This window comes from Ursus americanus, chromosome 11 (assembly GCF_024610735.1).
Source record: "Ursus americanus isolate L20-20 chromosome 11, mUrsAme1.1.p, whole genome shotgun sequence".
NCBI classification, from domain to species: domain Eukaryota; kingdom Metazoa; phylum Chordata; class Mammalia; order Carnivora; family Ursidae; genus Ursus; species Ursus americanus.
In genome coordinates, this window is record NC_142137.1 from 8,922,922 (window position 1) to 8,945,418 (window position 22,497).

The following is a 22,497-nucleotide window of genomic DNA, read 5'->3' on the forward strand; positions in this document are numbered from 1 at the left end:
AAACAAAATAGGGGCACCTGGCTGGCTTAGTTGGTACAGCACGTGATTCTTGATCTCGGGGTTGTGAGTTAGAGCCCCATGTTGTGTTTAAAGATTACTTAAAAAAATAATAAAACAAACAAAAATATCAACAATCTTTTTGATCAGATCTACACTCATTTATAAATCACATAATCACAAAAATGCTTACAAAACATTTTTTCATTGCATGATTTTGTAGAATTATTGTTGGTGATAGAATTATAAAAAATAATAGGTTATATGTCAATTATATCTCAATAAAACTGGGAAAAATGGGATTTTGTAAGAAATAGGAAGTCATATTGAAGTTATAAGTGTATGGGGTTTATAACAAAAAGTATTACATATATGTTTCACTTATAAGTCATGTACTCTAGGTCGTCTGTATCAGCCACGTTTACGACAAGCTTACGCACACGTATGTATGCGCACGTTCAGCCCAGACAACCAGTAGTGAGACACTTACCAGCACACCGGAAGTCACGTGCATTACGGTCTAGTCTTTTGTGTCCCTGGTGGTGCCGTTAGGTTGTGAGGTTTTGTTGGTGGTTTTTGAGCTTTAGGATGCTTGACAGCCTGCCTCAGATGTGAGGACTCCAGGGAGAACCAACCCAACACGGCTGGGGGAAGGGATTGAACCTCCTTGACCCTCCGGAGCTCTTCTATGGGGGGAGGCATTTCAAGTTGTGGAGAGGAAAACCCCATAACTCCACTCTGAGTCTGGTAACCAATTGCTCGGGTCCCAAGCCAGGGTGAGTACTGAGGGATCAGCATAGGTACTCCTTTGGAGGATGGGGGCAGAAATTCCCTTCAACATTCCCGTCTTTGATGCAAAAAATACACCGTGTCCAGGCATCCCGTACTTTGACACCGGAGTATGGATTCATCTTTGCCAAAACAAAGTCTTTAAAGCTGAAATGCACCAGGGCGCCTGGGCGGCTCAGCTGTTAAGCGTCTGCCTTCAGCTCAGGTCATGATCCTGGGGTCCTGGGGTGGAGCCCCACATCGCGTCCAGCTTCCTGCTCAGCGCAGAGTCTGCTTCTCCCTCTCCCTGCCCCCCACTCCTGCTCTATCTCCACCCCCCGTCGAATAAATAAATAAAATCTTCAAAAAGCAAAACAAAACGGAAATGCACATGAGCCCAGCACAGGAGGAGTAAATCACAGCAAGCAGAGCCCCTTCTCGGTGAAGGCCCGCGGCTCACCTGCACAAGTCCTCCCCGGGAGGGCCAGGGGGACGCCGTGAGATTCTAAAGCTGGCCAGCAGTGAAAGCCCCAGCTGGGGCGCCTGTGTTTAAGGGAAGCTTCTCCAGGTCAGTGAGTAATGAGCGCTTGAACATTTCTAAGACATCTGAGCTCATAAGAAAAACAGATTATATTCTTTATATTATAAAAGTGATGCTCAGAATACCATTTAGAGTCATAAAGCGTCCCGGGATTTCCAGAGTTTCTCGAGTGGGACTATGTGGTGAGAAAGGGCAGCACTCATGCCTGTGGCTGGCCACGTAAGGTAAAGAATTTCTTTTAGGCCAAGTTCTAAAATATACCTGGAAGATGGGAACTGTAGACATCTAAGGAGGCAAGGCTTTCAGAAGAATACGTTATCTATTTCGCTGACTCCCAGTAGAGTCTAAATAAAACTTTTATTAAATTTTTTTTAAGATTTTATTTATTTATTTGACAGGGATAGAGACAGCCAGCGAGAGAGGGAACACAAGCAGGGGGAGTGGGAGAGGAAGAAGCAGGCTCACAGCGGAAGAGCCCGATGTGGGGCTCGATCCCAGATCGCCGGGATCACGCCCTGAGCCGAAGGCAGACGCTCAACCGCTGTGCCACCCAGGCGCCCCTAAATTTTTTAAATTAAAATATAACCTACAGGATAAGGCATAAATCATGAGCATCAGCTTGAGAAATTTCCACAAATGTGTTTTGGAGACTAAATAATTCCTTACAAGTATTACCCACAAATCGTGGGTAAAAGTGGTTTCCCTTGACGTTGAAAGGTGGAGCCTCCTGAGAGGTTCGAGGGTGGCTGGTCAAGGCCAAAAAGCAGCACTGAAGCTGTGGTTAGACGAACGATCGGCCTTTCCGCCCCTGGGAGTCAGAGCAGCTCCGGGAGAGAGGCGGCGCGGGGAGGCTGCGAGGCCCTTACCGGAGGCTGTAGAGCACCTTCCCGTCGGGCTGGACCCGCAGCATGACGTTGTCCGTGGTGGTGTCGTGGATGAAGGAGCGCTTGGAGTGCACGAAAAACATGTCGGGGACCCAGATCTTCTTCACCAGCCGGCCGTCGAACGTCATGCTGAGGTTGTTGGTGCTCGGGAAGGACAGCCTCTCGTCCTTCCAGTAGTGCCTCAGGTAGAGGGTCATCGTGAAGTCCTGGGGGAGGGGCGGAGAGGGGGGCGCACACACTGAACCTGCTGGTGCCCGCGGGACCCCGGGCGCCCCACGGAGCCCGCCGCCTGGCTGGAATGAAGCCGCAGGGTCCGGTGCCTGGGGTTTGTTGCAGCAGGAGGGCTGCAGGGGAGGGGCGCAGCCAGACGTCGCTAGCCGAACCGGTGTTCCCGCGGCCAGCCCATCCCGGCATCTGCCTCCACACTGACCAGGTGCCGCCGCCAGCACTGCTGACCCTCAGGCTGTTGGGGGGGGGTTGGGTAGGGCGGGATGAGCACCCCAGCTCCTTGGCCCCTCAGCTGGGATAACCCGGAGGTGTGGTCTTTGCTGACTCTCGGAGTTCCCCCCAAAGGGACTGAGGTTCATAGTAGTTACTGGTTTGAGGGCACGGGCCTTTTTGCTTCCTCCCCATCCCTGTCTCACCTCCGCCCACTCTCTTGGCGTGTTTCCCGGGACCGCCTCCCAAATAAACCACTTGTGCTAGAATGCTTCTCTCAAGTTTGCCTTTCGGAGAACCCAGACTAAGTGAGGCTGTAGACAGTCCTGTAAGTCGAGGAGTTGTAGAAATTCCATTTTCCCATCTAACTCGCTGGAAAGGAAAAAAGGGGACCCTTTTCAGCAGTTCTGCATTTCCACGGCCAGATGCAGGATCTCCAGCTGTAGAACATCTGGCTACATGATCGCTGCAACCCTGGACCGCACGGTTTCTGCTGGAGGGCCTTTGCCCAGAGAACACACACCAGTGGCAAGAGCCCAGGCACTGGAGGGAGATCGACTTTGCCATCCAGCTCTGTCTCATACCAGTTGGGTGGCTTCTGGCAAGTGTCTTAACCTTCCTGAGCCACCTGTAAAACGAGTGTGGGCATTCCCATGGCACAAGGAGTTGTGAGACCCAGTGATTCGGGTGTGTGGACCTCCTGGCCCAGCACAGGCCCCGTGTGAACCCACCCGCCCTCAGCCCCAGAAACAGAAGCACTTACCATGTCGACCTCTGAGATGCTGTCCAAGCTCTCCACCTGCACGTCCACACCAACGGGAATGGCCGGACCTGCAAACGGGGCATGGCAAGAAAACTTATTCTTTTTCTTTGAATTTTTATTACAAGCATGAGGAGCATTCTCCCTGGAACCCGTTTCCTCAGCTTCCTGTCAGATTTGAAGGTTTGGCATCCCCACATGTCAAGCTGAGGCGAAACCAGAAATCAAAGAGTTGAATCATGGGGTGGCTCCCTGGGATATTCCAACAAAAGGTTTTTAAAAAAAAATTTTTTTTTTTTGTCTGAATCATTCAGGTGATTCCGAAACAATGAGAGTCCTATAAAGCTTTCTTCTTTGGTTACACAGGCTCATCGAAAGGTACAGCGAAGATCTAGCTCAAAGCTGGGTCTAATCTAAGGAGTTACTGCCTAGCACGAGGTCGTCCACTTTATCCTTTATCTTTGCCTCCTGATTTTGTCGTGGAAGCCCATGTCTCTGTGGCCATGAGAAAGGCACTGCTTGGTAAACAGGCACCCAGAACGAAAGCCACAGTCAGGTCATTTGCCAAGCCCACAGACCTGCCTCTTTGCCACATGATGGAGTCGCTCCGAGAGGGACGTGATGCACCAGGGTGGCCTTGAAACATTAGAGTTTTGTTTGGCATTTCTAGGCCACGAAAACTTAATATTCATCAAGAGAAGGAAAGCATTATAAAGGGAATAGATTGCTGCCCCTTTCCCTCCCTGGATGTGGGGCAGGCGTGGGGCACACTCGGATTGTCATGGATGGAGGTAGGTTTGGATCCAACAGCGGTGGGTTAAGGATTGGATACAGACTCCCTTCCAGAACCTGTTTATTCTTTGGGTGAAGGTGGCTGGGAGAAATAAAAACGGGAGAATGATTTCTAAAATAAATATTTGATTCCAGGAAGAAACCCATATGGATGAAAACCCTATTTGACACTGAGGGGGCTGAAATCCGCCAGCTGCGGGCTCAGCTTCAAAGGGCTGTGACAGCCCTCTGCACTAGATCATTATTTTCTCAAGCTATTTTCATTTAATTAAACCCAGCAGACCACACGCTGCCCTCGGAGAGACACCCACAGTTCCGTCTGCCAGCTCCCAGATGAGCACGAATTTTGTCCAAGGTTGTTATTTCGGGGCATTTTCCGGAGGCAGCTTTGGGCTGCGGCTGCCCGGTCTCCCCTGGCCCTTCCCACAGCCGGCTGCTGGCCTCACAGATCCCCAGCCTTCCTTGTTGGGAGCCGCGGCCGGAGGACAGCTCAGCCAGCCTAGCCTGGGAGTGTGCTCAGCAGAGTGGGCTAGCCTGAGAGTGTGCTCAGCAGAGTGGGCTAGCCTGGGAGTGGGCTCAGCAGAGCCCACGGCGGGGTGGACAGGGGCGATGCTCAGAAGTCACCGTGGGCTCCGGCTCGGCCCCCTGAGCAGACTTGATAGGGGTGAGCGAAGCGGGGTGGTCCCTTGGCTTGACTTCTACTGTGGACAGGGGCACAGACCCCACCAGGAGTGCAGGTCTCCTACCTCCAAAGCCGGGCCTCATGCTGAAATCATGGTCGTCTATCCTCAGAAGCTGCTCTGACTTGGTCAGTGGCGATTTGGTGATATCAGGGCTTCGCTTCAGAATTGGGCTGCCAACGGGGAGAAGCAAGTTCGTCACATATTCCAATCAAGACAGAGAAAAAAATGTTTGCAGTCAGATTTGATCGTGACCGTTTCAATGGGATGTGTTATTTCTTCTTTTACGCTATTGGATATTCTCTCTTCCTCTAGAATCATAACTGAGGAACTTTAAAAATACCAATGCCCAGGTCCCGCCTCAGAGATTTGGATTTGGGAACTTCAGGAATGAGGCCTGGCAATTGGTATTTTTAAAAGCTTCCCAGATGATTTTTTTTAAAGATTTTTATTTATTTGAGAGAGAGAGATAGCAAGAGAGACAGAGCATGAGTGCGGGGTCGGGGGAGAGGGAGAAGCAGGCTCCCTGACAAGCAGGGATCCCAATGTTGGACTCGATCCCAGGATCCTGCGATCATGACCTGAGCAGAAGGCAGACGACTAACCAACTGAGCCACCCACACTCCCAAAAGCTTCCCAGATGAATTTAATGTGTAGCTACGGCTGAGAACTGCTGGTCCTGGCCTTCTTAAGAAGTCTAAACTCCCCCAAAGTGCTGTGGCCATTCTGGGAGAGTTTGAGCTGGAGGGGAAAGACAGTGGGTGTGGGCAGAGCTTGGTACCCTTGACCTCTGCTGGCTCATTCTGCTCCTTGGCCAGGCATGGGGGTGCTGCTGAAAGTCACCACAGCTGAGGTGTGGACAAGAGACATCTTTAGAATGGTGCACGTGTGTTTATGGCCATGCCTGTCTTACTGTTGGCATCTCTGTGTACTTCTGGTTGTTGTCTCTGTCTGCGATGAAAATTAAAAGCAAAGGTGTGCTAGAGACAGTCTAGGTACTCAAATCAACAAAGCACTCCTCACCCTTCAGATCTACTTCCGGTACAGTCAGAATAAAATGTGAAAGAAAAAACCAAAACTATGATGCTTCAATGCATTAATTTAGCCTTTTGATGAGCTTTTTCCCAGTACCCACAGGAGCAGGGATTTGGAGAATTAATTACTTAGAACGACTGGTCTGAGGATGTCTGCCTCAAAATATCTGCCCCCTTAGTTCCCTCAGACCTGAAACTGATGTGGTTCCTAACTTGGACCTACCATGAAACTGTTACTACAGACAGTAATGCATTGCCAGGTGGACTGTATCGCTCAGGCATCCTTGCTCTCTGGCTTGTGGATTCAGCCAAATGGGCGCTGGCAGGAGATGACAGACGAGGGCATTTATTCCTAATTCTCTTCCTGCTTCAATGCCAGGGACTAGCAATTGTGCTGCTCTGTGATTACAGATAATCACAGTGTCTTCAACAGGCTCTAATAATACTATTTCCCCTCCAGGACTGTGGGTAGTCATGGCTTCCTGCTCGTCCTCAACCTTGAGGACATTGGCATGGCTGGTTGGTTCCCAGAACCTTGCCCACAGCTCTACGAGTAGTCCCTTTATTCAATTATTGGTTAAGCCCTTTTGAGCGCAATACTGTTTTCTGCCAGGAATTGACTGATGCCCACACATCAGGACTGATGCATAGGGGTTATGTCATCCGTAGCAAAGTGGCGCAGAGGCAGGAGCTCGGCAGGAGTGAGTCTCAGGAATGGGTCCCAAGAGTGGGGAAGAGCTAAGATTGCAGGGAGAGCTGTGTTTGGGCTACAGGCCATCACAACTGATGGTCAGCAGGGGCAGGATGAGACCACAGGCCACCGAGGGCAGACTCTTCTTTATCTTTAGTATATTGTACCGTGCTCGGCCCCTCTGGGTTCTCAACACATGCTGGTGGAGTGAAGGAAGGAATCAGCCCCCTTGATGGGCATCTGAAAAGGGAAGCAGGAGGGATCAAAAGAAGGGCTTGGGATGGAAATTGAGCTTGACCTCGTTCTTTCTTTGGCTTTGGGCCAGCCTGAAACAGAGATGGGCTCTGAGATGCCACTGCCTCTCCCATCCTGAAGCTTAGATTCTAGCCTAGAAAAGACTGATAAATAGGATCCTTAAAATATTTCTCACGATGTTTAATATTTTAAAATAAGTTTTTCTTTGCTTATATGCTCCTGTTAAATTTGCAAAATAGATTTAAACACAAAGGAGAAAATAAAAACCACTCGGAAATAATTTTTGCCATCTCATATACCCTTAACCTCTTAAGAGAGGGAGAAAGAGAGAAAGAGGAGATACTGTAACTTGCTTTTAAACTCAAGTTACAATATATCATGAAATATTTTACACGGCATTAGTATCTTTTTACCAGCCAGGAGGATGATTATTATTATTTTTTAAGTAGGCTCTACACTCAACGTGGGGCTCGAACTCGTGACCTTCAGATCAAGGGTTGCATGCTCTACACACTGAGCCAGGCAGGTGCCCCTGATCGTTGATCTTGAAATGAGGTATGACACGCAGCAAATGATAGGAATAACTAACACTGCTTGAGTCCTTACCATGTGCCAGGTATGCTAACTTACATCACATGTATTAACTTGGCTTTGTCCTCATAACAGCCCTGTGCGGTAGGCTTTATCCTGATCCCACTATGTACATGAGGAAACTAAGAAAAAGGGGGGTCTGAATAACTTGTAAACATGATGGATTCGGGAGTCAAATCCAGACGGTCTGGCTCTAAGGGTTGGAAGCAAGGTTGGCCACGGTGCCTTGTTGGAAGATTTGGCTCCCATTGCCTGGAATCTAGTTTAGATGTAGAAGGTCCAAGCTTACCTTTCCCCTCACATAGGAGCTAGCATGAACCCTACATGAAACTGATGCCAACTTATTTATTCAATGAGCCCCTGAGAAGTTATGAAGAAAATATAGACATGTCCCAAGTTATGATACTATAGGATGACATTTGAGACGGCTTTTTGGACTGAACAGAGGGTGTACATTTTTTCAACCACCCATGTCCCTCCTATCCTCTTGGACAGAATGGAAAGTTCTGACCCATGGTACGTCGTGATGTTTCCTGGCTGTAGTTCCTGGTCAGCTTGTATGTGCGTGATGTTTTCCCAAAGCTCATCTCAGAACTCTCTCAGAGGTTAGATAGAACAGGGATGGGAACCTGTGATGAGCAAGGGGTCTGCTGAAAGTCTCCCTCTTTTAGCTAATAGCAGAGCACCAGATAAGTTATATTTCACTTTGCTGATTATGTCATCTTTGAGAAGATAGAAAACTCAATTTTGATAAGGAAGGAATTTCTTCAACCAGCTAATGAAAACAATCTTGTTTTCATAGCATTTGTAATAATTATATATATGTAAAGGCCCAGCCTCAGCTCCCACTCTGTCCCCCACTTCTTGCAGTTGCCCATTTTACCTCTATGCTTCTGTTCCTGCTGTCCCATCTGTCTGGAAAGTCTTTGCCACCATTCTTCATACTTCTTCTTACCCAGACAATGCCTTGCACACCCAGATCAAATATCACCTCCTCCTGGAAGAATTCCTTGATTTCTCTCCTTCCCACCAAAGTCAGCACTTCTCCTCTGCCTTTATTAGAATGTGCACCAGCCCATGGGGCAGGGGGCTTTCTGACCACTTCACGTGCTCCACCGTGAACTCTATCAGGGAGGGACTCTATCTCGTACACCTCTGTAGCCCTAGCTCCTCGTAGTGTGCAGAACTCAGATTTCACAAAAATACGTACAAAATATGGAAAGAGAAGCACAAACCCAAAGGTACGTTCCAAAGGGTCGAATGGTCCTGTGAGAAGTGTGCCAAGGAGGTCAAGGCTTAAATGAGGTGATACTCAAGAAAGGTGCTAGAGACAGGCAGCTTTCCTTACAGTTGTATTCTGAGCCAGGAGAGCGTGCGGACGGAAATACGCTGCTTGGAGGAGAGGGAGCAATGTTAGCCCACGATGAAGGTAAGGCTGAGACTCTGCTAACAGAACCCGGTCATAGAGACTGGCCTGGGAGGGGAGCAGTGAAAAGAATGAGATGCTGCCCAGCATAGCGAAAATGCTGGCGTGAGATCACCTAACTCAGGGTTTCTCAGCCCGACTGCACTTTGGGGTCACCCGAGATGCTTAAAACCTCCCAGACCACACCCCACACCGGGGTGGGACCCAGGCATCAATAGCTTCCAAACCTCTTCAGCCAACGTTGAGAACCACTGTTGTAATTTTTGTTTAAATGCAACTCAAGCCTGCAGACCCAGATGAATTACAGTTCAGGAAACTTAAGGATTCTGCAGCAGAGAAGATCTGGAAAATAAGAGAGAGGCCAGAGAACTGGGGATGAGAAAATGCTTTTTTGAGATTGACAAAGAAGAAAAAAGGGTATCATGAAAGCTGCTGAATTAAGCTCCAGGATGATTCCTGGCCACACGCTAGAACTTTGATTACAAAGACAACTTAGGAACTTACTGTGTCCCATCATGTCGATGGCATGAAACCAGCAAGAGCTCAGAGAGCAGATATCCTGCACTGAGCTCCTTTTCCTGGGGGGGGGGGGGGGACACACTAGTTGGCAGATCCAGGGAGCGTCCCCAGATGGTGTGCATGGTGTCACTGTCCTCCAAGCAGACATGAGCCCTAAGGGGTGCCTGGTGGGATGAGGGTCTGCGAGGGAGTTTCTGATCCGCGCTCATCACAAGACGGCATAGGTGAGACCCGGGGTCTTTAGGGGTTTCCTGAGTTTTACGGTAGTCAAAGCACTTGCCCGTACTTTGGCTCGCACAGTCCTTACAACAGCCCGGAGGTGACAGACCTAACTGACTCCACCCTACAAAAGAAACAGACCTGAAGATGTCCAGTGACTTGTCCCAAGTCACGGAGTATGAGGCAGCCCCAGGTCCGAAAGCCAGGCCTCCTGACTGTCTGGAGCCAGTCTTCCCAGCACTGTCCCATCAAGCTCAGGAGCTTCGGTGACGGATTCTCGGGGCTGCCTGTAACTGCTCCCGCCCAAGCCAAAGCGTCAAAGGATATCCTCACGGACACACACCCAGGGCTCCTCTTACCTTAGGGGAACAGACATCACGGGCTCTGACGGCAAGCGAGTGCGGGTTCGGGAGTGGGTGCTTCGCTGGCTGCTTTACCCGCGTGGCCAGGGAACACTTCCCTGAAAGCGACAGTCAGGCAGAAGCCTGAAGATGAGGGAACAACCTGCTGAGGCTGGAAAAGAGCGCACCTGCCAGAGGCCTGGCAGGGGCAGAGGCCGGAGGTGGGGCCGCTCGTGTGAGCAGCCAGCAGGCCCGTGTGGGGACGGAAGGGAGGTCGGGGAGGACACATGGGCCAGACCAGCCGAGCTGGCTCTGCTGCTCCCCTAAGGCTGAGCACGGGGCTACTGTGCAGTGTGCACCCCGAGTCAGGCCGCTATGGGAGTTTGTGCACAGGGAGGCAGCGACCTGGTTTAGCAGGAAGGACACCTGCCGGGGAGGAAGCCTGCGCACTGCCTCAGGCCCCAGCTTTCCCGGCTGATGAGAGAAATCGTCATGGTTCTGCTTTCTGTCTGTTTCTGTTTCCTTGGCTGTGAAATAAGGGGTTGGGCCCTTGGAGCCCTTTCGAGCCTATTCCAGAAGGCATCACCACTAAGGTACTGGGGGTACCGTACAGCTCCAGCCCTATGAGCGGATGGCAGCGTGGGAAGGGTCAGTGCCTGGCAGAGCCCACAAATGTGGTTTTGGTTTCCTCCAGACCCAGAAGCACAGGGAGTGTGTGAGCGAGCGCGTGCACATGTGTGCATTTAATTTTTATTTATCTAATAAGGATGTTATCATAATGTTATTTATATTATATTTATAATATTATATAAGCATATTTCTATTTCTGGAATTGTCATAGAGGTTGTGCATTTTTCCACATAGTGAGTAAGTATTCTGTTTTTTCCCTAGGGTATAAATAGTTCATTTCTTTTGATTCTTACTAAGTTGGATTTTTGAGTAAATAACCAATAATCTGCTTTTCAAACCCTCTAAGAATATATAATGGGTAATTTTATGTGTCAGCTTCACTAGGCCATGGTACCCAGTTTTTGGTTAAACACCAGCCTAGATGTTGCGGTGAGGGTTTTTGTTTTGTTTTGTTTTGTTGTTTTTGTTTTTATTGAGAGAGAGAGAGTGGGGTGGGGAGGGGCAGAGGAGAGGGAGAGAGATAATCTTAAGCAGGCTCCATGCCCAGCGCAGAGCCCAATGCTGGGTCAATCTTGTGACCCTGAGATCATGACCTAAGCCAGGATGAAGAGTCGGCTGCTTAACCAACTGGGCCACCCAGGTGCCCTGCTGTGAAGTAGTTTTAAAGATGTGATTAACATTTACATCAGTAGATTTTAAGCAAAGCAGATTGCTCTTCACGATGTGGGTGGGTCTCATCCAATCAGTTGAAGGCCCTAAGAGAAAAGGCTGAGATCCTCTGAGGAAGAGGGAGTTCTGCCAGCAGGCTGCGTTCAGACTTGAGCTGCAGCATCAACTCCTGCTGAACTTTCAGACTGCCCCCTGCCCTGTAAATTTCAGACTCTGTAGCCCCCACAACCGCATGAGCCAATTCTTTCAAATAAATCAGTCCTCCTTCCTGCTCTCTACATACATATATATTACGCTACATTCTGTGTCACACAGTGTATCTATGCAACGCCCTGTGTACAGATAGATGGGTACATATTACATGCAACCTCGTGGTCCTGTTTCTCTGGAGAACCCTGACTAACACAGGGTGCGAACACTCCTTGATACCAGAGGTCCTGCACCTATGGGAGACCAGCGCTGCCTGGAGCCAAAAGACAGCTGGGGTTGTATCTGGTGTGAGTGGGACCGGCCCAACTTCAATGTGGCTTCTGATCCTATCTCCAAGTCCTATCTCAGGGTCGTTCGATCAAGCTTTTTTCTTGCCACCATGACTGACCCCTGTTCCCACCAACTTGGCAGGTCCTTAGCACAAACTCCTGGGATGCTATCGCCCTTGGCGGGGGCAAAAGGGCATATTACTTCTCAGGTAAAATCTCAGCCTAGATCATCTCTTTTATCTCGTACATATGTCCCAACTTAAATTCCATATGCCTTTGCATTTGAAGACACTGGATTACTTTCTTTTAATTTAAAGCTCTGATTTTTTTCCCACCTAATCTCTTTATCAGAATTCTCAGGTTATATTTTTCCCATTTATTATATTTCTTTAACTACTTTCTATACACTCTTTTCTAACATGTAGAAATCTGTCTCTAATTCCAAAGCTACCCCCTTTATGAGCAATCGTTGTTTACTGATCATATTCTATTCACCATATAACTACGTGCCATTGAACACTTTAGACTCAGTAAACATCTTTTGAGTGGAATTCCCATAACTAATTAAATATACCAGCTGTTGAAAAAAACAAAACCAAAAAAGCAAGAAAACAAAGAGTATGTCTATCAAGGAGACAGCCCGCAACATAGTTTGGTAAATGAAGTTACCGAGTGAACTTCTCTACCTTCCCCGACCTCCTGCCCTCCCACCTGGAGATGGAACGGGCCCAGGCCCAGAAGAGCAGGTAGTAAAAGCCCACAGGGAGACCTGATGTCACAGCAATTGCAAGTCACAATCACTTGTTGCAGGTTAGGTTTTCTCAGGACGGCTGGGTGGCTCAGTCAGTTAAGAGGCTGCCTTCGGCTCAGGTCATGCTCCCAGAGTCGTGGGATCAAGTTCCACATCGGGCTTCTTGCTCAGCAGGGAGCCTGCTTCTCCCTCTGTCTGCTACTACCCCTGCTTGTTCTTGCTCTAGCTCTCTCTGACAAATAAATAAGTAAAATCTTAAAAAAAAAAAAAGATCTTGCTGGGGCGCCTGGGTGGCTCAGTCATTAAGCGTCTGCCTTCGGCTCAGGGCGTGATCCCGGAGTTCTGGGATCGAGCCCCACATCAGGCTCCTCCACTGGGAGCCTGCTTTTTCCTCTCCCACTCCCCCTGCTTGTGTTCCCTCTCTCGCTGGCTCTGTCTCTGTCAAATAAATAAATAAAATCTTAAAAAAAAAAAAAAGATCTTGCTCTCTCTCTGACAAATAAATAAATAAAATCTTTTTTTTTTTAAAGGAAGTTAGGTTTTCTCACTGAGGCAGCTTACAGGATGGGAAGGGGTTCAGATTTGGCACCAGTCAGACTTCAGTGTGAATCCCAGGGTGGCCCCCAATTAGCTGTAAACCTTGGGCAGGTTACTTGGTCTTTCTGTGCCTCAGTTTTCTATAAAAAGGGTAAATGATACTAACTTTATAAGATTGTTAGAAGGATTAAGCAAGAAAATGTTTGAACCACACAAAATGGCTGACATTCAACTGGTTTTGACCTAGAAAAACATTTTCATGTGGTTCAACCTGAACCTTACCTCTGTCAATATAATGTCCTGTTTTCACTTTATGATGGTGAAGGGAGGGCCCTGGATGTGAAGAAATGAGAGTTGTGGAATTCTGAGGGGAGGTTGCATGATCTTGGCATAAGTATTATATATTTCTGGGCCCTTCTCTTTTCATCTTTATTTGTGTATTTTTTAAAAAGATTTTATTTATTTATTTGACAGAGAGAGAGAGACAGCCAGTGAGAGAACACAAGCAGGGGGAGTGGGAGAGGAAGAAGGCAGGCTCCCAGCAGAGTAGGGAGCCCGATGTGGGGCTCAATCCCAGGACCCTGGGATCATGACCTGAGCCAAAGGCAGATGCTTAACGACTGAGCCACCCAGGCGCCCCTCTCTTCTCATCTTTAAATGAAGGGATTTCTAAGGTCCTTGAAATTCTGACGTTCTGTAAAAATTATTTGATTAATGTCTGTCACCCCTACTAAGCTGTCAGCATCTCAAGGGACCACCGTTGCCTCCCAAGCCCTGGGCACGATGCCTGGAACATCACGTAGTGAGTCCGTATTTGCTGGATGAATGAAGCACTAGAATAGTAAAGTTAGGACTCACTCATTTATTTATGCTTCATATTTCTTGAGTATCTGCCATGTATCAGATATTGTATTTGAACTTGGGGTGACAGGATAAAGGTACAAGTTGAGCCCTTGTTACAGACTGGACTGTGCTTCCCGCAAGTTCATATGTTAGAGTCTTAACTTCCAGTGTGACTGTTTTTGGCGATCGGGCTTTAGGGAGGTTTTTTGGGTTTTTTTTTAATGCACTTTTTTTAAAAAAGATTTTATTTATTTATTTGACAGAGAGAGAGACAGCCAACGAGAGAGGGAACACAAGCAGGGGGAGTGGGAGAGGAAGAAGCAGGCTCATAGCGGAGGAGCCTGATGTGGGGCTCGATCCCAGAACCCTGGGATCACGCCCTGAGCTGAAGGCAGATGCTAAACGACTAAGCCACCCAGGCGCCCCTTTAGGGAGGTTTTTAGGTTAAATGAGATCATAAGAATGGGGCTCTGATCCAATGGGTCTGGTGTCCTTACAAGAAGAGGAAGAGACACCAGAGATGCCCCCTTCACCCCTGTTGGCAAGCACAGAGGAATGGCCATTTGAGGACACAGCAAGAAGGGAGCTGTCTACAAACCAGGAAGAGAGCCTTCACCAGAAACCAAATTTGCCGGCGCCTTGATCATGGACTTCTAGCCTCCAGACCTGTGAGAGAATCACTGCCTGTTATTTAAGCCACCCAGGCTGTGGTAATTTGTTATGACAGCCCAAGCAGACTAATACAGCCCTGAAGGAGCTTGTAGTCTAGAAACTGAGGCAGACAAGGAGTGCGTGTTAATGCTGGGAGATTAGTTCTCGAGATGGGATGGATTGGGCTGTGGAAGCTCAGAAGTAAATTGCCCAGTTGAGACTGAGAGGCGGGGGTGGAGGAGGGCCAGCGAAGGCTCCTCAGAGAAGGTAACGTCTCTGGTAAACATTGGAGCAGCAAAAGAAATGAGCGGGAGAAAGATGAAAGGGAGGGTGTCTTGAGCATGGGGAGTAGCCTGAGTACAGATCTCGGGAAACCGTCGGGCTGAGTGGCAGGTCATAACTGGACAAGACCCAGCAGCCCACAGAAAAGAGTCAACAGTTCAAGCAAACCATCTGGAGAATGAAGGGACAAGGTGAAGACAGAACACTACTTACTCACTTAGGAGAAAATCGAATTCCAAGATACTTGGGCAGCCAGAGACCCAGTCCATAATCCAATAGCTTGTGCTTTGTCAGGACAGGGATCTGACAGCAAGTATCTCATGCATCATCATCATCATTGCCTTTCTCCCACCTTCCCCCTTCAACACGTGAACCTGCTATGTCTCTGCTGGCCTGAGAGCTCTTGCCCGGCTCTCTCTCTCACCCTCACCAGTCACAGCCTTTCCATTCATAGCTGAGTTTCTTGTATGAGTTACCTATACCCACCCCATCTTCTTCTGCTCTTCAACCCACTGCCACTCTTTTCTGAGGTCCTCAGTGGCTCTTAGTGGCTGTATGTTTGTGTGATCTGACCCTCTTGTTACTCCCTCCTTCTGGAAACCCTTGACACTTCGCTGGAATGCCTCTCTAGTCTGTAAGCCTCTTGAGGGCAAAACCTGTATTTGATTTAGTCGTTGATGAAGCACCCATTGCCGGGTGTGGTGCCGGCCCTCTAACAAGCATTTGACAACTGTTGAATAAAGGACTCTCTGGGCATCTTGGACACCTCTCCATTCCAGTCGTACACCTATTTCTCTGTTCCCTCTTTTCCAACATCCTTCACCAAAGCCCCTTCCTCCATCCCCCCCTTTAATGTTGCTCTTCCCTGAGGTTCTGCCATTAACCCTATTCTTTCATGCAACATGCTGCCTTTGGGCCACCTCATCCACCACCCCTATGAGGACTCCCATTAAATCTACGTCTTCAAGCCCAATTTCCCTCCTGAACTGCAAACCTGCAGGCCTCCAACTGGACAGCTATCTCTTAGCATCTTGTGAAAGCACATCCAGGTCCACGTGTTTGTAATGAATGCCTCTTCCCCCCCGCCCCCCAGTCTGCTCCCCATCCTGCTCTCCTTTCCCTGGCACCACCCCTACCGGGTCACACAATCCAGATACCGGCTAGTCTTCCACCCAATTAAATTCTAACTATTCTAGCTCCTTAAAGCTCTTAGATCCATCTCCTCCAGCCCCATTACTTTTTTTTAAGATTTTATTTATTTATTTGACAGAGAGCTAGGGAGAGAGCACAAGCAGGCAGAGCAGCAGGCAGAGGCAGAAGGAAAAGCAGGCTCTCCTCTGAGCAGGGAGCCCAACATGGGGCTCGATCCCAGGACCCTGGGATCATGACCTGAGCGGAAGGCAGCCGCTTAACCAACTGAGCCACCCAGGTGCCCCTCCCCAAGCCCCATTCTTTCCACTAATATCCTACTTCAGGCTTTCACCGTCTCTCACCTGGGCTAAGGCATAGGCTCTGTCTCCCCTCCAGCACCCTTCCCATCCTTCTACCATACTGCCACCAGTGTGATCGCTCCAAACTGGACATCAGCTGAAGCTGTTCAGACCCACTTTACCTTCAGAATAAACTGGAATTCTTTAGCATGCCAAAGCAAGTATGAGAACAGTAATTGCGGCTTCTGGTAGATCAGTTTGCCCTCCCAGAGCAAGAGCTGGCATTTGTCCCAGGGCCTGTGGTGTAGACAGGTTATGCCTCCATTCTTCCAGAGAGGAGAAAGAGACAATAACTATTGATCCATTCCAGAAGCATTGCCCAATGCGCTGGCATCCTGATATTTACCAAGCATGATTTGGGAGGAGAATCCCACCTGGATGTGCCTTCTGTGGAGATCTTGAGAAACAGCCCTTGAGTTATTTGCCAGGGTGGAGACTAGAGTGAGGCAAGTAAGGAAGAGCACCTAAGGAGGCAACCACTCTCAGGACCATGCAAGTACCTCCTTAAATTCTGCCCCATAGGCACCTCGCTTGCCTCACTCTGTTGTGTGCATGTGTTCACCTTGCTTCCCATTGCATTAGTAGAAACTATGAAAAGAAGCTTGAATACAAATTATAAGCAGTTTATGAGTTGAGAATCTGGATGAAATTAAGTGAGCCCTTTAAAAATGTAGGCTACAAAAAAATAAAACTTAACCTGGCTGGTGGATGTGTAAGTTGGGTCCACCATTCTGGAAAGCCGTTTGGCCAAATATATCTGGAGCTTTAAAGTTCTTGTGCCGTTTGACCCAGTACACTTCCGGGAGTCTATCCTAATTAACGAATCACATATGGAGGGGGGCCTGGCTGGTTCTGTCGGTAGAGCATGTGACTCTTGACCTCAGGGTTGTGAGTTCAAGCCCTGCATTGAGCGTAGAGCTTCTTTTAAAAAAGAAAATCCTGTATGTAGACAACTATTCTCATGTACAAGGATATTCATGTATAATATTTATAGTGACAAAGGAAGCAACTAAATGTCCGTAAAACAGAGGAAACTGCTTACATGGTGGTAAATTATGCATTATTATGCATTAATGCAGTCATTCAAATGATAATTATGTAGTCTGCAAATAAGCAAACATGCAGACAAAATCATATTAAAAAAATTAAGGTTACAAGTGTAACTATATGTATAGAATATTCCCAAACTAGTTAATGCTCAGTATGTGCTTAGAAAAAAAAGAGTGAAAGAATACACAACAATGTTAACAATGTTAACACCCATCAGTTTCTGGGCTTGGGGATTATGGGAGATTTTTGTGTGTTCTTAAAACCTTTTTCCCATTTTTAAAAATGTTAAATAATAATCACATATGACTTTCATAATAAAAAATGAATGTTCTTTTAAGTAATTTTTTAATTCAATTTTTAAAAAGATTATTTATTTATTTATTTGAGAGAAAGAGAGAGAGAGAGCCAGGGGGAGGGGCAGAGGGAGAGAGAGAGAATCTTTAAGCAGACTCCTCTCTGAGTGCGGAGCCCGACATGGGGCTTGATCCCCTCAGGCTGAGCCCGTGACCCTGAGATCATGGCCCTGAGATCATGACCTGAGCTAAAACAGAGAGTCAGATGCTTAACCGACTGCACCACTCAGGTCCCCCAAATAACTTTTTTTTAAAGAAAATCTATTTCATTCTCTGGGACTTCTCTTTATCATTGGCATTCACCAGCAGGTCACCACTCCAACTCTGGTTTAGGAGAGCGGCTGAGAACTTTTGATGACAACCAATAGGGTTTGTCGCTGTGGTGGCTTTTAATCCTCATGAGCACATTTGGTTCAGATAATCTCTATGGCTGTACCGCTCCACAGATTTCCGGTTGGCCCAAGCAACTTCTGACTCTGACAGAACCAGGGCACGGGCTTGTACACAGCAATCTCTCCCAGTGCCCAGGACTTCCCACGATCCCCAGATATTTCGGCTCCTGGTTTTGTGATGTTAAAACATCCTAGACCGAGTGCGGTGAGCCGGCACTGGCTGTCCGGGAGCCCATGTGTGGAGGGCGCTCACAGCCCGGGAGGGGGACACTGAAGAGTCAGACCCCCAGCCCTGTCACTAGCCCCGATCTGCAGAAAGCGGCATTCCCGTTCACGCTAATTGATATTTCTGACCTCTGTTCGTATTTACACCCAGAGATAAAGAGACCTGAAGCTTAATTTGGACCTAAGGCTGTTAAAGAACTGAGAGTCAAGAATGCCCTTACTGCCTTTCTTTCCTCATCAGTAAAGAGAGAGAGCTGGATCAGGTTTCCTCCAACGGTGCTATTTCATTGCTGAATGTGGGGCAAGCAGGTGTGTCGGTGTGCAGGTGTGCACTGCCATGAGTTAATGACCGGTGCTGCCATCAGAGCCGCCCGAGTAAGTCCAGGTGCCAGAGGGGCCATCCGCCTCTGCTTAAGCTGCCGCCTCGGACGCTGGTACAGCCAGGGCAGCACGTACCGTTGGCAACGAGCAAGCAGCTGGTCTGTAGGCAGGTCCGTCCCTGCACCCTCCCCATTTACTAGTAAGGGACATCTAACGATCCGTCTAGGCGTACAGCTTGAAGAAAGCTGCCTTGTTTTTTTTTTTTTTTTAATATGTTAAAAGGAACCCACAAATCTAGCAGAAATAATTAGAACAAGATCATTCTCACTAATCAGAGATCCCATTGGTTATTTGAGAATTCGCAGATTTGTCCCAACCTAGGATGCAGACATCAAATAATTGCCCTGAATTTTTAAAAACAAGGTGCTATATTCTTTTTTCCAGTCTATCTTTCGCCTAGGACAATTCCTAAGAGACTTAGGAATATGCAATGACAGCACTGTATCTGACCTAGCATCATTAAAAAACAACAACGTAATTCTAACTTCCTAAAAGAGAGGGAGCAGAAGCACAAAGGGAAAAGGTGGGGAAGGTATCCACATAAAACACGATATGCTGGAAATGCCTCCGGAACGGTACTGTAAGCTCCATCCCCAGAAGTCCACTCACCTGCCTTTCTTAGACATCTCGTGTACTTCTCTTCCTCGCCAGTGCACTCTGTTTTCAGTGGCCCAAACCCATCCCCACCACAAAAGGAAGATGCCAACTTTCATATTCTGAACAGCCAACATGGGTTTCCAAATGCAAATGGTTCTCTCAAGAAACAGCGAAAAGGAAAAGGATGTTCTTTTTCTCTCTTAAGACATTATTGGTCTGTTCATTATTCCAAGGATGTTTACTCATGCAAAAAAAAAAAAAAATCACCCCACAGTATGTAATCTGGAGAGCAGGAGAAAGCAATTTCCACTAAACCTATAAATCCTCCTACGTCAGATGTCAGGGATTTTCTGAACTGAGGTTGAAGTCCTGTGTTCCTGTCGAACAATTATTTCGGCTGGACTAAATTAGTTCATCATCCAATGTGGTGAATATGTTAGTAAAGGTCTGCATTTTCTGGTCCAATGACTAGAAGGAAAATGGACCAAAGCAATTTCCAAAATGAGAAATGCCAGAGGTACTGAACTGCTTCCTATGCCAAGTTAATGAGCTCCTCCCTGGATCTATTTTAAGCTTCCAGCCATTATTATTTGCTTTAGCTGAGGGCTGGATTTGCACAGCTCCCTGCCCCCACTCCCTCCTATGTTGAATCCACAGAAGCTCAGGGCTTCCTACCTGGGCAGGTTGTCTATATGGCTGAGGTTGGGAGGGCTAGGGGGGAAGAGGATTTTTTGTTTTGTTTTGCACAGGAAGAACCAAATTTCCTTGTCAGCTGTGTTACTTGTATTATGAACTTTATCAGACTTTTCACATTTAAAAAATACCACTAATAAATTAGCAATATCCATTAAGTCTGTGCTTTCTGTTGTTAAAAGAATGGGCCCAAAATGGAGTCACTTATGCTAAGCTACATGTTACCAAATCAAGACTCAGTTTCAGCCCCCCCCAGAAATGGAATCTTAAACCAGTCAATCAGAAGTCACCTAATTAGGGGCGCCTGGGTGGCTCAGTCATTAAGCGTCTGCCTTCGGCTCAGGGCGTGATCCCAGTGGTCTGGGATCGAGCCCCACATCAGGCTCCTCTGCTGAGAGCCTGCTTCTTCCTCTCTTACTCCCCCTGCTTGTGTTCCCTCTCTCGCTGGCTGTCTCTCTGTCAAATAAATAAATAAAATATTTAAAAAAAAAAAAGAAGTCACCTAATTAGCACTAATCTGCCTGATAGACACTTGCCATCCCCTAAAGGAAAGTAACCTTGCAATAATCAGTCTACTTTTTTTTTGTCTAGTGTAACTTCCTTGTCCCACCCCTTCTGCTTATACAAATATTTCATTTTATATAGCTCCTCAGGTCTCCTTTCTATCTGCTAGATTAGATGTCGCCTGATTGGTGAATCATGGAATAAAGCCAATAAGATCTTCAAAATTTACTCAGTTGAATTTTTTAAACACCATAGATAGTTTTTCCTTTTCTTTGATGCTTGTTCGAAGATTTGTGTTGTCAGAGTTTGTGTCTTCAACAAAGAAGGGCACTCCCAGAACCTTTTGGAAGAGGATAGCACAAGGTCCTTCAAACCGTTGACTCTCCAAATCTCTGCTCACATGGCTTGGATAACTTTCAGAGCATATCGGTGGAACTTAGTCAGGATTTCGAGGACTCCTTATAGTTGAAAAGCAGACAGTTTCATGAAACTGCTAACCCGATAGCCATCAGAATGAGAATGAATTACATGAGACTGAACAAATTGATGCAGGAAATTTTATTGAGGTTATTTGGAATGCTGTTGATTTGTTTTAATGTCCTACCTATTGGATGTGTATGGAAGCCTTTCCTTTTTCTCCTCATGCTATATGTAATTCACAATAATTTTGTAAATTCTGCTGTTGTAAACTAAAATGAAACATTTAAAAATGATATATGGTTCTCACTGACACAATTAATTACCCTCCCCAGAACTGAGAAACTTGCTTAGTCTCTTTGCTTTTCAATATAATTGTTTACATATGTTCAGTAAGAATCTGTCCTCCTTTTTGACAGGATATAATGGGAAGACTCCATTATGCAATCAAAGCATTGCCTGGAATATTATAGTTGAGAATGAGGCTCAGTTGACAGATGTGACAAGCCATTTTAAAGGACAAAGTTTGCTTGCAGATGACATGATACTTTATGTGGAAAACCCAGAAGACTCCACCCAAAAATTGCTAGAACTCATACAGGAATTCAGTGAAGTGTCAGGATATAAAATCTATGCAGAGAAATCAGTTGCATTTCTATACACCAACAACGAGGCAGAAGAAAGAGAATTAAGGAGTCAATCCCATTTACAATTGCACCAAAACCTGTAAGATACCTAGGAATAAACCTAACCAAAGAAGCAAAGGATCTGTACTCGGAAAACTATAGAATACTCATGAAAGAAATGGAGGAAGACACAAAGAATGGAAAAACGTTCCATGCTCATGGATTGAAAGAATAAATATTGTTAAAATGTCTATGCTATCTAGAGCAATCTACACATTCAGTGCAATCCCTATCAAAATACCATCAACTTTTTTCACAGAACTGGAACAAATAATCCTAAAATTTGTGTGGAACCAGAAAAGACCCTGAATAGCCAGAGGAATGTTGAAAAAGAAAGCCAAACCTGGTGGCATCACAATCCCAGACTTCAAGCTCTATTACAAAGCTGTAATCATTGGGGCGCCTGGGTGTCTCAGTCGTTAAGCATCTGCCTTCGGCTCAGGGCGTGAGCCTGGCATTCTGGGATTGAGCCCTGCATCAGGCTCCTCCCCTGGGAGCCTGCTTCTTCCTCTCCCACTCCCCCTGCTTGTGTTCCCTCTCTCACTGGCTGTCTCTCTCTCTGTCGAATGAATAAATAAAATCTTTAAAAAACAAAAAACAAAAAAACAAAGCTGTAATCATCAAGACAGTATGACACTGGCATAAAAATAGACACATAGATCAATGGAACACACTAGGGAACCCAGAAATGGACCCTCAACTCTGTAGTCAACTAATCTTTGACAAAGCAGGAAAAAACATCCAATGGAAAAAAGACAGTCCCTTCAATAAATGGTGCTGGGAAAATTGGACAGCCACATGCAGAAGAATGAAACTGGACCACTTCCTTACACCATACACAAAAATAGACTCAAAATGGATGAAAGACCTAAATGTGAGACAGGAATCCATCAAAATCCTTAAAGAGAACACAGGCAGCAACCTCTTCGAC

General features: G+C 46.9%; 1 protein-coding gene across 4 annotated transcripts in view; it reads right to left on the bottom strand.

The window, feature by feature from the left end:
- GABRR1 (gamma-aminobutyric acid type A receptor subunit rho1) overlaps window positions 1-19,463 on the bottom strand; it is a 29,638-nt gene extending 10,175 nt beyond the window's left edge. Inside the window, exons 1-6 of one of the 4 annotated variants that reach the window (XM_045807095.2) lie at window positions 19,279-19,463; window positions 7,616-7,618; window positions 5,767-5,811; window positions 4,927-5,036; window positions 3,392-3,459; window positions 2,173-2,396 (exon numbers count right to left, since the gene is read on the bottom strand). In XM_045807095.2, the coding sequence (XP_045663051.1) occupies window positions 2,173-2,396; window positions 3,392-3,459; window positions 4,927-5,036; window positions 5,767-5,811; window positions 7,616-7,618; window positions 19,279-19,400 (572 nt within the window). In that variant the 5' untranslated portion in view covers window positions 19,401-19,463. Of the gene's footprint in view, window positions 1-2,172; window positions 2,397-3,391; window positions 3,460-4,926; window positions 5,037-5,766; window positions 5,812-7,615; window positions 7,619-10,096; window positions 10,103-19,278 lie in introns of those variants that run through there. The other 3 variants (XM_045807094.2, XM_045807098.2, XM_087865294.1) reach the window with 3 other exon arrangements.
- Between the last annotated feature and the right edge of the window lie 3,034 nt (window positions 19,464-22,497).